This window comes from Sinohyriopsis cumingii, chromosome 7, assembly GCF_028554795.1.
Source record: "Sinohyriopsis cumingii isolate HCF-2022 chromosome 7, ASM2855479v2, whole genome shotgun sequence".
NCBI classification, from domain to species: domain Eukaryota; kingdom Metazoa; phylum Mollusca; class Bivalvia; order Unionida; family Unionidae; genus Sinohyriopsis; species Sinohyriopsis cumingii.
The window spans coordinates 38,652,612-38,669,743 of NC_142967.1; the positions used below are offsets into that span (position 1 = coordinate 38,652,612).

General features: G+C 36.8%; 1 protein-coding gene across 4 annotated transcripts in view; it reads right to left on the bottom strand.

The window, feature by feature from the left end:
- Positions 1-17,132, bottom strand: part of LOC149795048 (nucleoplasmin-like protein ANO39) — an 84,945-nt gene that overhangs the window by 33,371 nt on the left and 34,442 nt on the right. For all 4 annotated transcript variants that reach the window (XM_089964730.1, XM_089964731.1, XM_089964733.1 and 1 more), the window contains exon 8: positions 13,397-13,430. In XM_089964730.1, the coding sequence (XP_089820856.1) occupies positions 13,397-13,430 (34 nt within the window). The remainder of the gene's footprint in view (positions 1-13,396; positions 13,431-17,132) is intronic.

Consider the following 17,132-nt stretch of genomic DNA (forward strand, 5'->3'; position numbering starts at 1 on the left):
ATACACTTAATGAAAAATGGATTACCATGCAAGTCCCCTTGAAGGTAGACACAAAAGACCATGATTTCATTTACCACAGAACCCAACCAGTGAACATATGTACAATTATATTTCAAATTATAATTCCCAAACAAGACCTTTTCAAGACCTACTGGAAAGCTGCAATGTAAGTCCATCACTTTGTGCCTGTATCCATGCCAACTCTAATTTTGTTTGAAAATGTTGCTGATATCATTGTGTAAACATGACAATCCAGGGGTTATTGATTTCATTAACAGTATAATAAATATGATCATTATAACTCATGAATCCTCTCACCTTCTAGCAACTTCACCATTCAAGATTAATATTTTTCAATTATCCCCTGTACTCCATGTTATTAACAAGAGAACCACAAATGACAAATGACACCTTGCCAACACTAGGTTAGTTGCTTCAATATATTCTCTACATACTAAATTGAATATGCATACGGTGTATGTAACTGACTTGTACTTTTCAAGTATTAAGATGTTATTATCCAAGTAGTTATGTCTGTACAATATATTACACTGGTGTAGATGTGCGACCTACCTACATGAGATGAAAGGATGATGCACACCCAATTATCAGCCACCAAGTACATATGGATTAAAAAGAATTTAGCTGTTAAGTTTAGTTCATTTGGATCCCCACAAAAATCATAAATTAAGCCGACAGTGAAAATTTTGCAACAAGTTTGATTTGGGAGCAGCAAAACGTGACAAATTTTCTGGTGAAAACCCATTGTCAATAGGACCTCTGTTCATGGGAAAAAGCAGTAACAAGATTTCCATGATGACTGCTGTGGTGGCCATATTGTATTTGGATAGATTTCCATGATGACTGATGTGGTGGCCATATTGTATTTGGATCAGCACTCTTTCATTTAGGATTAACAAGTTGTACGAAACCCTTTAATGGAAACAACACCCTGATATCTATTCAGGAAAAGGAGCCATAACAAAAGACAGCCAAAATTTTTCATTTAGGACTTACCAGATTTGGATGAAAGTACTTGTAAAATTTCATGACAATCCTCCTAGTAGTTTGGTTGTTGTGATAATCTGATAACTTGTTCTCACAGATGACCAAAGGCCATTTTGTAATTTCTTTTGATCCATGAGCAGTAGAACTAGAAATCACTTACATTTGTGTTGCCACAAGTTGCAAATAATATAACAAGGTCTTGCAAAAGTGGGATTTTGAAATCACTGCAGTACCAGTTTAAATGATTTATGAACATTCAGCAGTGCAAAAATATTTTCATAAAGTTTTGTATCTTGGATAACAATCATGGATTGAAGAATTGTTATATTAATCAGAGATTACCAGTAATTCTGTCAAAACTTTCAACTAGTAATAATCATGCTTTCAACACAAATTTTTACTGAGACATTTAACAAGTTTTTACACAGAAAATTAATACAGAAATAATAACCAATGAAGATACTAGTTCATTAAAGTTTACCCTTTCAGCAAAACCCTATTGAAAAATTGGCAGATATGTACAAAAAAGAATACAGCTCACCAGCATGTGTCTGTGTGCATGTGCATGTGTGGTAATTTGGATTTTTAACATAGCTTTAACAATTTTTCAGTCACATTGCTAAAATGTCTGCAGTGTGGCAGTTTATATTGATGTTTAGCACTGGATCATCATGCCACAGGCATGAAGCATGATGTTTCACCCAGTCACATTATCTTGATGCCATGCTAACCAGTCCTAACACTAACTTCATAATGCTGAATATCTAGCAAGGCAATTTATTACCAATTTTATAAGTCTTTGGTATGATTCGACTAGGGTACAAACACATGACCTCCCTCACCAGAGGTGGATGCTCTAACCACTAGGCCACTGGAGCAGTCAGAGCTCACCAGAAAGAATATACCTGGAGAAAGGTGGTATAAACTTAATCATTTCCTCAGTTTTTCAGTTTTAAATGGTCTTTTAAACAAAACCGCAACATGTAACAAATAACAATTTTTACTACTTCAAAGCATCTGCCACTATGGGACTGGTGTCTTTCCATAATTAATCAAGATAGGGACAATATCTCAAGCTAAATTAATGACTGTATCCACACAATTACATTTATTTTTCTTTTTAAAAATTTGATTAATTATACCCAAGACTACAATTTAGGTAATATATAGTGTACCAGTAAAAGGCTATGCAATGTTGGTCACATTTGTTTTTTGTTTATTTTTACACATTTCTATTTGTTTCAATATCATTTCCCAAGGCAAGATCATTTTCAACCTTCAAATACAAATCAAAAATACAAATATCAAGATACTGGCAACAGCTGCATTTCATGGCGATTTGCACTAAACTAAACAATGTCGACAAACTGAGCAAATGAAAATAAACCTCTTGCCCATCAAACCATAGTTACCAGTGATCTGAAACATAACTTGTGCAAGGTGCAAATTAGGGATCTTTAAGTACAACTACTGGCATCTGGAGGTCTGCGATTTTTTTAAACTTAAGAAACTGTCCTTACATTTGAAAATGTTTGGAAACACTGCATTAGATGCTTTAGCTTTGAACCAGATGCAGTGTAGACAGAATGGGAAACTAGAAGCTATTTATAGTTGACTGTCTTGTCTCCATGTGCCCATGTTTGAGGCACAAATATCCAAGGTTGGACAGGTTAGTATGATTACGAGTTGCACGTTTTATTGAACATGCAGCTCTGTTGGATTAAAGCAAATCTTTTGTACCTACGGCCTTTCATTTCAAGTTATTGCTGTCACAGATCATGTGAATATAAGCCCATTAAGAATCATGGTATGTGAAACTGTTTTAATGCAACATAGGTTATTGAAGTCATACGTCTGCCTATATACTGGTTTGTACAAAAAATACACATGTAAGAATTCAATTCTGCACCATTCTGCAACTGATATCATTAGTCCAATAAAACTCTTGTAACTGAAAGTCCACTTGCCCCATGTACACCAATACACCAGACACTATTGTACTTTGTAACTGAAAGTCCACCTGCCCCATGTACACCAGTACACCAGACAGTAATGTACTTTGTAACTGAAAGTCCACCTGCCTTATGTTTACTAATACACCAGATAGTATTGTGCTTTGTAACTGAAAATCCACTTGCCCCATGTACACCAATACAGGATAGTATTGCACTTTGTAACTGAAAGTCCACCTACCCCATGTACACCAATACAGGATAGTACTGCACTTTGTAACTGAAAGTCCACCTACCCCATGTACACCAATACAGGATAGTATTGCACTCTGTAACTGAAAATCCACTTGCCCCATGTACACCAATACAGGATAGTATTGCACTTTGTAACTGAAAGTCCACCTACCCCATGTACACCAATACAGGATAGTACTGCACTTTGTAACTGAAAGTCCACCTACCCCATGTACACCAATACAGGATAGTATTGCACTCTGTAACTGAAAGTCCACTTGCCCCATGTACACCAAATACACCAGACAGTAATGCACTTCCTAACTGAAAGTCCACCTGTCCCATGTACACCAAAACACCAGACAGTATTGTGCTTTGTATCTGAAAGTCTGCCTGTCCCATGTACAGCAATACACCAGAGAGTATTGTACTTTGTAACAAAGTCCACCTGTCCTATGTACACCAATACACCAGGCAGTATTGCACTGAGGAGTCAATTTGCCACTTTGACTATTCAGGCACATTTTCTAGTTTGATTCAAGGTAAAATGATGCAATAAACATCATAGTCAAAGGGAAGCAACACCAGTCAAAGAGTTTTAAATATTTGAGTTATTTCCCTTGTACTGCTTGGCAATCGGATAGATTGTCTTTCCCTTGATTAGTGTTTCCATGATATTGAAAATTTGGAACTGAAATCTATGGAGGGTTAAATAGGATATTTAATACTGTTCAAAAGAAACAAGCTAAATTTCTTTCCTTAACTTGAATTGTAAACAATGGAAAGAAATGAAAATGGGACTATAAACAAACTGAGAAATCATAATTAATAAACAGAAGATATGTGCAAGGTGAATGGTAAAATGAATCTGATGAGCAAACCTTGTAGACATCTAGTGCCGATACTGAAGTTATCCAGATGAGATTAAACTCCGACCTTATTTAGAGTCCAAAACTGGGCACAACAAAATAGGATGGTAATTAATGAAGGTAAAACAAAATGTATGATTTTGGGGACATCACAAAACCTACACACGTCAGGGAACCCAGAACTATCTCTTGCAATAATCATCCATTAGAAAATGTCAAACATGAAAGCTTGTAGATGTGTCATAGATAATTTATTATGGAATGACCATATTGATAAGCTTAGTAAAACAGTCATCCAAAATTGCCCTACTCAGCCGAATCAAGAAATATTTACCTATGGAAACTGGCAATCTATACTGCAGGTCATATATTCTTCCAACAACGGATTACTATTCAAGTGTATGGGAAAACTGTGCTAAATCTGAGCTTGACATGATTTATAAACTTGAAAAACTAGCAGCACATGTAATTTTAGATTATCTATTGATCATCCCTCAAAAGCATTGTTTACAAAACTCCAATGGTTCACAATAATACATGACAGGATAGATTTTCACAAGGCAGTTCTTTTATATAAATGTCTACATGGAACTGCACCAGAGTATCTTCAGCCCTTTTTCAACAAAATACCAGTTGAGATCAATATCACATGGAAACCTAGCACCAAAACCAATGGAGCAATTTAAAAAGATCTTCAAATATTCTGGTACAATTCTGTGGAACATGCTTCCACTACATGTAAAATCTGCTGAAAACATTAGATTAAGAGATATCATGAGTATGTATGTGCTTCTAATAGATAATGGAATTTAGTATTTTAATACAAAACATGTTAAAATAAATTATTGCCATCTTCATATAGTGTGCATTGTTATCTCTCCTTACAGGTGTAATGGTACCAACTGTACAAGCCCACTTGGGCAGAGCTTAAGGTGTAGGGAACATTGTATTCAGAAATAAACAACACCACTGAATGGTGCATTATATGAGCTGTACTTTCTGTTAGGCTTAAAACAAAAGTTGAGCCTCTTGGAAACTTGTGAGACTATGATAATTCATATCTAGATCATAGTTTGTATTTTTTATGATTTTTTTTTTATTATTGTGGTGCACATGGCTGAAAATATGTCTGTTGTGACTGGATAACTCTTACCCCTGTCTAGTTCCAGCAGAGTTCTCTTAAATGCAATGGAGTACCTGGTTTTGTATTTGTCAAATTGACAATCAAACATTGTTCTCTATGACAGTGTGTGACATGCATGCTGAGGAATGATAGAAAATATTTATTTCACAAAACATTTGCATTGATATCTATGGAAAAACAATTGGTACCATGATACCTTAAGAGGGCCCCAAGGTAGAACAGTCCTTGACTAACGAGCCACCCTCTATAAATAAAGCATTATTACCATTATTATTATTATGATTATTATTAAATGTTTCAGAAAGGACAATATTTCAATTAAAATATTTTGATGGAAAAAAATACAAATAACATACTGCTTTTTTTGTTACCCAGACAACTACGTCAGTACATACCTATGAACTAAATTGTCAGGGTTAACAACCTTTTGTGCTCTCAATCAAATATGAACATTTTAATTACTAATTTTAGATTAGATTTATTAGCGTCAGTGGTTTTAAGGTAATATAGGTTTAAACTATCTTTTTACAAAAGTATGTAATTGTAAAGGTCAGCACTTCTTCAAAGCAAGCTTAAAAAGGTAAATGTTCAGAAAAGGGCAATTTTCAAACATGTTGGTTATATGAAGCTGTTGGGTTGTTAAATGCTTATGAATAAGACAAATTTTAATGTACTGTCCTGGTGGTGGGGAGGGCCTATAAAAATCAAACATGTTGGTTATATGAAGCTGTTCGGTTAAATGCTTACAAATGGGCCACAAATTTTAATGCTGTCAAATTCTGTTCATTATTTTTTTAAAAATTTAAAGTTGTGAAAATGTTTTTCTACTTTTAGTAATGGCAGCCACATCTAATGATGGAAAGGCATCTTTTATAAATCTGAAAGGCCTTCAAGGAACAGAACTTGGTCAAATTTGATTAAATTTTATAAAACAGTTTTCTATAATTCTTTATGGATGGTTTTAACAAACGTAATCTCGATTACAGATTTGTATACTGGGAACCCTTTTGTAAAGCATGAAAATGAGATGTCTGCATACTGGGAACCCTTTTGTAAAGCATGAAAATGGGATGTCTTCATACTGGGAACCCTTTTGTAAAGCATGAAAATGAGATGTCTTCATACTGGGAACCCTTTTGTAAAGCATGAAAATGGGATGTCTGCATACTGGGAACCCTTTTGTAAAGCATGAAAATGGGATGTCTTCATACTGGGAACCCTTTTGTAAAGCATGAAAATGGGATGTCTGCATACTGGGAACCCTTTTGTAAAGCATGAAAATGGGATGTCTTCATACTGGAAACCCTTTTGTAAAGCATGAAAATGGGATGTCTGCATACTGGGAACCCTTTTGTAAAGCATGAAAATGAGATGTCTGCATACTGGGAACCCTTTTGTAAAGCATGAAAATGGGATGTCTTCATACTGGGAACCCTTTTGTAAAGCATGAAAATGAGATGTCTTCATACTGGGAACCCTTTTGTAGAGCATGAAAATGTGATGTCTGCATATTGGGAACCCTTTTGTAAAGCATGAAAATGAGATGTCTGCATACTGGGAAACCTTTTGTAAAGCATGAAAATGGGACGTCTTTGTACTGGGAACCCTTTTGTGAAGCATGAAAATGAGATGTCTGCATACTGGGAACCCTTTTGTAAAGCATGAAAATGGGATGTCTTCGTACTGGGAACCCTTTTGAAAAGCATGAAAATGGGATGTCTGCATACTGGGAACCCTTTTGCAAAGCATGAAAATGGGAGGTCTTCATACTGGGAACCCTTTTGTAAGCATGAAAATAGGAGGTCTTCGTACTGGGAACCCTTTTGTAAAGCATGAAAATGGGAGGTCTTCATACTGGGAACCCTTTTGTAAAGCATGAAAATGGGATGTCTTCATACTGGGAACCCTTTTGTAAAGCATGAAAATGGGATGTCTTCATGTTGGGAACCCTTTTGTAAATTTTCATCAAATTCTATTTCATGGTCTGAAGTAAGTGGTTTCAACATTTTTAATTTTTCTGTTTTTAGTAACATTGCAACATAAATGGTAAATTGGCATCATTTGTAATAATAAGAATAATAATAATAATACTTTACTTATAGAGGGTGATACATTAAGTCAAGGGCTATTCTGCCTTGAGGTCCTATTAAGGAGAGTATAACAATGCACAATATAAGAAATAATATGTTTAGTATTAAAATACTAAATTCCATTATCTTTAGAAACACATACATGCTCATGACATCTCTTCTTAAATACCGAAATATACAAACTTGAAAGGTCTTCATGCAAGGCTCTTATCTGTCAAATTGTTCAACTTCTATTTAGTTGGTTTTGAGCAAAAGTTTTGATGGTTTATCGATTTTAGTAATGGTGACCATATCTCAGTTGATCAGCATCATGTGTACAAATTTGAAAGGTCTTCATCCATGGATGACATCCATCAAACTGTTCAAATTATGGTCAGTGGATTTTAAGAAGTCATTTAATTTTCAGCTATGTAATGGTGATCATATTCAATGGCAGATGGTCAAAATTAAAAACTGAATGAAAAGAATATTGAAATTACAAGCTATACTGAAAAACCAACACTGATATATAATGATTTAGCTGGAATTTTAATGCCTGTTAATTCTTTAATGAATGTATGATGGATATGTTTTTTTTTTAAACACTCATACATGGAGAAAAAACCAGGACATCAGACCAGTATAGTTAAAACTTTTCTTCAGTTGACTGGCTTCTAAATCAGGATATCTCAATAAATTCTAGACATTTTAGGCAACTGAAAACAAAAGTGCATTTTTGGCCACAGTATGTACTGTTGTCACATTACAATGAAACATCTGAATGACTTGTATTGTTAGTTTGCAGCCAAGATCCATTATAAAATCCACAAGCATTTTCAGTTTCCTTCACAAGGTTATAGATATGTGTTGATTTAAGGGGTTCACTGTCATTAACTTTCACAATTAAATACAGGCTGGCAAAAGTTTTCTGTTGCAGATTTAAACTATACAATGGTAGCTGCATATGACTGGTGATTTCATTTCTTCCCATATTTTCTGTCTTAAAATCAACTTTGCATGAAACAAAGCAAACTCTGGACATTTGCTACTTGCCTGCACCAAAGTGAACTGATTTCCATGCACTGTTGAACTTTGTAATATTTGTTATTTGATGTTTTTCTAACACTAGCACAAAAACATGTTTGACATTATGACAAATCGCCTAAAAAAAGCTTCCCTTAAACATTCCTCATAAAACATCTTCAAAACAATTATTAAACAAGTCAAAAACAATACTTATGCAAACATTTCTTCCAAAATAATTTTTGGGTCTTTTTCATTTAAATCTGAGAAAGGTTGGCTGAATTTCAATTCAAAGACTCACAAGCCATAGTAGACAATCTATGATCTTAGAAAAACCTTAATATCCCACCTTTTGCTTTAATTTCTCCAAATAACAACAACAAGGTAAGGTAAACAATTTACACCTGGTTGCATACATGTGTTGTTTGATGTGTAATAAGTCTCAGTAAGATTAATAGGTTTCAACTATAAAACTTTATGTAATGGACAGCCTTTAAACTCTATGCAATAGAATTGGCCTTTAAAATTATATGCAATAGACAGCCTTTAAATTATATGCAATAGATGGAATTTTAAATTATATGCAATAGATGGAATTTTAAATCATATGCAATAGACAGCCTTTAAACCATATGCAATAGACAGGCTTTAAACAACATATAATAGACAGTCTTTAAAATATATGCAATAGACAGCCTTTAAAGTTGTACATGTACTGCAATAGTCAACCTTTAAAATTACACCACTGCCTTGGTAACTTGAGCACAATGGGGTCCACAAACATAGACCACACTATAAGCAAGGATGCAAGTTACCAAAAGACCTCCCAAATTGAAATTTTTTTTTAAGTAGGTAGGATTTGCATGACCTTTAACTTTTCTTTTATTCGACCTCCTTTATTCGATTCAAAAGATATAATTAACGTGATAATACAAAGGAGGCCAGCTTTTAATTCAGTGCAACAATACAACATACTTCCACAAGTCAGTTATCAAAACATGGTCAGCACTTCACAAGGTTCTCAGATAAACTCTTAAGGACATAGCTGTTATGGTAGATTGACACATTTTACATTTAAATACACATTACATTTTTGATGATTATACTTAAGAGGAACTAAGAGATAAAATGAAACAAATTACACTTATTATTTAATTGGCAATTAAATATTACACTTGTGTATTACTAGGTGTTCTAGAAGATGAGACAGTGCTGACCATAGACAATTTCAACAGAGTAATGAAGGAAGCAGGAGAAGTAGTTTTAGGTTATGGGAATAGTAATTAGACAGAGTGGATATAAGGAGAGATGTGGACTCGCACTCGCATAGACAAGAGAAGACAGATTAAGAGACTTTTGGACTCCAAGTCACCATGACTGAAAGAGAATTTCGAAGGAGTGTAGAGGAAAAGACAAGGAGGTGAAGAAATCAGCAAGGAGAGACAGGAGAGAATACACAGAGAGACTGGCAAAGGAGGCGGAGGCAGCAGCAGAGCAGAAAGACATGAAGATGGTGTACCAGAACACCAAGAAGCTGAAGGGCGACTACGGCCAGCACCATGACCTTCCAGTGAGAGATGAAGATGGAACTCATGTCACAGTGGAGGAGGAGAAGCTGAAGAGATGCAAGCAACACTGAGTCCATACTGAATTGCCCAGACCCACCAGTACTCGCTGACATTCCTGAAGCAGAGGAGGACCTTGACATCAACTGTGACGACATCACTGTTGAGGAGGTCAAGCAGGCCATCCACAAGCTGAAGAATGGGAAGGCACCTGGCGATGATGGAGTATGTCCCGAGATGCTGAAGGCAGAAGACACAAAGACACCGCAGTTTCTTTGCCAGAGTCTCCAAAAGATCTGGGATAGTGAAGCACCGAATGACTGGAAAACAGGAATCATCGTCAAACTTCCCAAGAAAGATCTGGGGAACTGCAACAACTGGTGAGCAATCACCTTACTATCCATCTCCAGTAAGATTTTCAGTCGCATCATTCTCCAACGCATTACAACAGTTTTGGATGGCATCCTACACCAGGAACAGGCAGGCTTTAGGAAGGGCAAATCCTGCATCGACCACATCTTTGCTCTGAGACAGATCCTTGAGCAGTCCCATGAGTGGAATGGATCCCTTTATGTGGTCTTTGTGGAGTTTGAGAAGGCTTTTGACAGCCTGCACCGAGCCTCTCTGAGGAAGATCCTACGACACTATGGCATCCCCCAGAAACTTGTCAACGTCATCAGGTCCCTGTATGAGAACAGAGTCATCCACAACAATCTGCTCACTGAACCATTCAAGGTGGAAACCGGAGTGAAGCAAGGATGCATTCTCTCACCGATCCTCTTCTCACTGGCCATTGACTGGATCATGCGCTGCACCATAGAGGGGAGGAGGCAAGGAATGCAGTGGACACTGACCTCAATGCTGGATGACCTGGATTATGCCAATGACATTGGGTTGCTGGCAAGCAGACACCAGGATATCCAACAGAAGACAACAGTTGGTACAGACAGCAAGCACCATAGGTCTTCGAGTCAACATAGGGAAGAGAAGTCTTGAGGAAGAACACTAGAGTGGGCGACTCAATTACCATCAACGACCAGCCTCTGCCATAAGTAGACGAATTCATGTACCTGGGCAGCAAGGTCGCCACGGATGGAGATTGCACAAGGGAAGTCACCACAAGAATCAGCAAGGCCAACCAGGCCTTCGCAATGCTGAAGCCCATCTGGAGGACAACAAACCTCAGTGCCCACACGAAGATCCGTATCTTCAAGAGCAACGTGCCAAGCATCCTTTTGTACGGGTCAGAGTGTTGGAAGACCACTGCTAACAGAACGCAAGCTCGAAGTCTTCCAGACTAAGTGCCTGTGATGGATCATGAGGATCTTCTGGCCAAACATGATCTCGAACGAGGAACTCCGGCACAGAGCAGGCACAGTCACCATCGCTGAGACCATTGCAACTTGTTGATGGAGATGGCTCGGCCACGTCTGCAGAATGCCCCCTGACTCACTACCAAGGGTGGCACTGAGATGGATTCCACAGGGGAAAAGGAACCATGGCAGACCCAAAGAGACCTAGTGCTGAACCGTGGCGCGAGAACTCAAGACCAGAGGCCTCAACCTGCAGACCGCCCCAATAACAGCAGCCGACAGACCAAAATGGTGCTCCCTTGCTGTTGCCTCAAGCACCAGACGGCGCAGAGAGGATTGATTGATTGATTGTATTACTAGGTATAAAAAAACATTTTCATTGATCAAAACTTCTTGAATAGCTTTAATTGTGGTGTAATAAAAAGGTCGTTTGGAAAGAAAATGTAACCAATTATAGGACTTTTATTAAAAGTTGATAATTTCAAAATGTTGATTAAAATTTCTAGGTCCTATCTACCATTTTTGACCATAAGACGAGTCATATTCGGTTCACGAGTTATCATGGCACGCCTTTTGGAGGGAGTGGTGTAAATGCATATTACAGCTTTTCAAACTGTATATGCACTAGACAGCCTTTCAAACTGTATATGCAATATAGTCTTTCAAATTATATGCAATAGACAGCCTTCCAAACTATATGCAATAGACAGCCTTTCAAACTAAATATGCAACAGACAGCCTTTCAAAATGTATATGCAATAGACAGCCTTTCAAACTGTATACGCAAAAGACAGCCTTTAAAGCCATGTATCAAAGAGACATCCTTTGAAACAGTATATGCAACAGACTGGCTTTAAAACTTGTATGCAATAGACAGCCTTTAAAACAGTATATGTGATAGACAGCCTTTAAAACAGTATAGGCGCTAGACAGCCATTAAAATGGTATTTTTGTCCTACCACCAGTAGCATGTGCATGCATATAGGTCCTTTATATGAATTATGCTATTTTATATTATCAATTGTATCAATGAAAAAGAAAAAGGGCATCATTGAAGGAACAATTGACTTAATATAAGAATTCAGTTTCTTTGTTACTTCCACATGTGCTTACCAGAATTTAAAGACGAGCCCTTTTGGTCTCTGCCTCCCCCCCAAAAAAAAAAAAATAGTTCTTTAGACCGAAGTAAAAGATTTGTTGAATGTTTTGGTGAATGGAGTAAAACCACAGTTTCTATGTGCAAGATCATTAAACCTCTAATGGAATATATGAAGTTAAAAATTTAGGTATATACGGTTTTGTTGTGTGGTAACAAACATTTTAATGAGTCGCAAAGCCACAAGTTACATTATGTAGTTTCTGGTATCACCAAGGTGAAATATATCTGGTATTAATGTCGGAAAAGAAACTTATTTATATGCCAAATTTGCTCCAAAATCAAACTTTAGAAAATTGTTCTCTCTTTGGCACAAGACACCCACCCCCTTTTTCATAAATTCACCCCTTTTATTTTTGTCATTTTGTAAACTATTTGACCCTATCTGAAAACAATGCAAGTCTGGTTCAGCAATGCATCTCAGCTAGTTTTTGTTATGGTTGTCAAGAAAGTGAGGGAAATAACTTCTGAGAGATGCAAATGGCACCTGGTCTAATTTCTGTATCAAAGATTACTTTCCATGTCTGAAATGTAAGGCAGTTTCAATGTATTTGCCCTAGCTCAAAAGATACTTGTTTTGTGGTTGAAAGTACAACTTTATATTGCATGGCATAATGGGAAATCTTATATTTTCATATGTGAAGGATATATTTTTCACATGTAAAAATATAGGAATGACAAAAAATGATTATTTTGCCTACAAGTCTCTCTAACACATAATAAATCACCATTTTGTCCAAAATATTATAGTCCCTATACATCTATTTATATGACCTCTGTATTAATTTTGTAACAAAGAATCAGAGTTAAGCAGTTGTGAGAATTGCATGTTAGAATTTCTCTTTTCATTAATGAAATCCTAGTGACACACACTAACATTTAATTGTGTTATATATAAATCAGATTCTTTCATTCTCAATGAGACATTGTACACCCCAGGTATAGGTGTGAAATGTACACATTTATAATGAGCAGGGACTAGTTCCTCATGCAGGACAGTTATTTTACTGTCAGACACAGGATAACAAGAAATAAATCAAAATACAACATTCATGTTGCTTACCTTAACTTTCTTCCCTTTGGGTTTCTTCTTGTCACTGTAACAGAATAAGACCCAATTATAAATGAAGGATATGACAGTTCTCCCTCCATCTTTACTCAATCATTTCAATTATAAATGAAGGATATGACAGTTCTCCCTCCCTCATCTTTACTCAGTCATTTCAAATATAAATGAAGGATATGACAGTTCTCCCTCCCTCATCTTTACTCACTCATTTAGTCTAATATTATGAAGGATATGACAGTTCTCCCTCCCTCATCTTTACTCAATCATTTCAATTATAAATGAAGGATATGACAGTTCTCCCTCTTTCATCTTTACTCACTCATTTAGTCTAATATTATGAAGGATATGACAGTTCTCCCTCCCTCATCTTTACTCACTCATTTCAATTATAAATGAAGGATATGACAGTTCTCCCTCTCTCCTCTTTACTCAATCATTTCAATTATAAATGAAGGATATGACAGTTCTCCCTCTTTCATCTTTACTCACTCATTTAGTCTAATATTATGAAGGATATGACAGTTCTCCCTCCCTCATCTTTACTCAATCATTTCAATTATAAATGAAGGATATGACAGTTCAATTCTCCTACTGGTTTCCAATACTATGGAACTTTGCTCTGGAATAGTATTCCAGATGAGATTAGAAATAACCACTCTATTTCCTTCTTCCAAAACCAATATCATGTGGCTTCAGAGATGCAGCTAAAATAAATTCCTTTGTATGGGGGTGGGGGCCTTGAGGTAGATTAGTTCTTAGCCAATTGTTTTACCCTCTTTAAATAAAGCCATTATTATTGTTTATTATTATTATTATTATTATTATTATTAAAGATATCAGCACAGACAACATTCTCACTATGTTCTGTTGTAGCTTGCTTAAAATTAAATTCAACAAGGCTAATCCAATGAAACAATGATACCTGCTACAGCATTGTAAAATTTGTCAGCTACGATGTTCAACTTTTGAAATGTGGCAGACTGACAATGCCTTCTTTGTCCCAGTGATTGCAACAAAAACTGATCTACATGTGATTGCAATGATTACTAGACTACAGTTTGCTTGATACAGAATTGAATATGTCATTTAAAAAAGCCAGTCTGAAGTCTGACATCCATGCTATTTCCAGCAATACAAAAAGATCGCTTTTTAAGTATAGTTCTGACAATATCAGTGTAAAGTACATGTACAGATACAATTACTGTTAAGTACATGTACAGTTAGACATACTGTTAAGTACATGTACAGTTAGACATACTCTAAGCAGCACATGACCAGTTCTTATTAAAATACAAAATTAGTTAAAATTTATTTTATCTTGTAACAAAAAGTCCATGTCCACAAAAAAATTTATTCCCGTTGTTGCTGTCATATTAATGCTTAACATTTCCCTCCAATTTATTGTATAAATATTCATTATCATTAAGACAAGAGACAGTGGTGTACATGATAGTTTTAGTTTAATGGATTTTAAGCGGTCAGATATGGTAATGTTAGAAACATTCTACCTAGTTCACATCTGATACTGATAAAGATTCTGCCCCATTGGAGTTGGAGTCTGCAGTTGTCATCACTGTTGTTTTGATAAACTATTGTCCTGGTGTAAAACTAAAGAATTGTTCTCTGTAAAGTGCAGTGGTCTTGAGCCCTAGCTTGGGTGAACATTAAAAAGTTGGCTGGGAATATACTTTGTGTTGGATGTTATTGTTTGCAACTTTTGTACCCCATAACAATTTTGGTGGCAGCGGTGGGATAGCTAAGTTGTTGGAAATTTGACAGTAACATTGAAACAGCACAAGTACCAAAGTTTTGTCTGAGTAGTGTAGCTGCAAATTACTATTGGATATACTCTGTAACTCTGTGGGTGTGATTCCTGTTAAGCTAAGGATAAACAAAATAAGGATTGAAATGACGACCCAAGGTAGCGTTATAGAAGAGGAAGTAGGAACGACTGTTGAAGAGCACAGCATTGCAAGGGATAGAACCAGACGGAAACAGCAACCAAATTTGATGCAATTCACAGATATTGAGGGAGACTTCAGTGCTGAAGAACCATATGACATGGAAATAGAGGAAGAGCAGCCTGTAAGAAAACTAAAGAAAACACAGCAAACTAAAAACATCCAAGGACACCAACAAGCAAACTGAACATGACCGGTTACAGTTAGAGAGGGAATGTGCAATTGAGAGAAAAAAATTAGACTTTGAAAGGGAGAAGTTGCGAATGGAGCACAGTCTTAAACTTAAAGAGCTGGAGTTAGAGATAGAAAGGGTGAAACATCAGAAGGACATAGATAAAAAGAATGACAGCCTCCCATTCAAAGTCAAGCTTCAAACTTACAATCATCAAGCGAATGAAGACATTCTTACATTTCTCTCAGAATTTGACGCCGTGGCTGATCACGCCAAATGGGGCGAAGAAATGAAAACTGAGAACGCTGCTAACAGGGGAGGCAAGAGAGGTAGCACAACAAACAAGTAAAAGCTATGTTGAGCTAAGAAAGGCCCTGATAAATAGGTTTGGGAAAAGACCTCATGAATATTTCAGCCAGTTAGTTAGCATAAGAAGGGATGCTAATGAAACATACAGAGGTCTGATGGCACGTATAGAGCAGTATTTAACACGGTTCATTGATAGTCGTGATCCACATAGATGTTTAGCAGATGAATACTTCTTGAAGGCTCTCCCACCAGTGCAGGCCCAGTGGATAAGGCGCAAAAAAGGCAATGGCTCTGTTGTCGATGCTGCTGAGGATTATGTTTTGCCCATCAGTGACAGCAAGTTCGACCATAAGCACAGCCGACAACAAGCAAATAACCAAGCATCAAGTTCACCTCAGTCCAAGAAAACAGGTTTGATAGAAAAATCCTATGGAGACAAAAAGTGCTATAAATGTCACCAGAAGGGTCATGTTTTGCGTGACTGTCCCAGCAGAAAACAAAATCAAGCAACCTACTTTGTCCAGAATATCATTGGTGAACGGTTAATAAATGTACCGGGAACAGTGAACAACAAGGAAGTATTATTTGTTAAAGATACAGGCGCAGAAATGACCTTGATACATGAGGACCTTGTCGATAAATCATGTATCCTTGAAGGACAGAACCTGACACTCTACACTGCCATTGGACAGCCTTTTGAGGCGAAATTAGCCATAGTAGAATTAGACACGCCATACTACAAGGGTCATGTCCAGGTTGGACTGGTATCTGACTTGGCAGCACAAGCGCCGCTGGGTATGGACATTCTACATAGGAAAAAAAGGACTATGGTAGTAACGAGGAACCAGGCAAGAGCGCAGAAAGAGGATGCTGAAGAAAGTGAAAGGAAAATAAAAGAATGTGGGGTCCGATCCCATGAATTGGATGACATGCATCTAGATAGGCTATTTTCAGATGAAGATAGTGATCATGGTCCTGATGAGGATGAGGATGACATCCATCGTGAAAATGAGGCTGATGACAAGAACTTGTCGCTTGATCAGCTACACGATGTTAATGTGGAATTAATTTCTCAGTATCAAAAGAATGACAGCTCGTTGGCTGGAGTGAGTAAAAGCCCTGTCATCTGCAAGTGAAGTAGAAGGCATGGACAATGCATTTTTCTGGGAGCATGGAATTTTAAAACGGAAGTGGAAGTCGTCGGATGGAGAAAAATATGGGATCCAGTTAGTTTTGCCAAAGCAGTTACGTCAAGCAGTGATAGAGTTGGCACATGATAGACCACTTG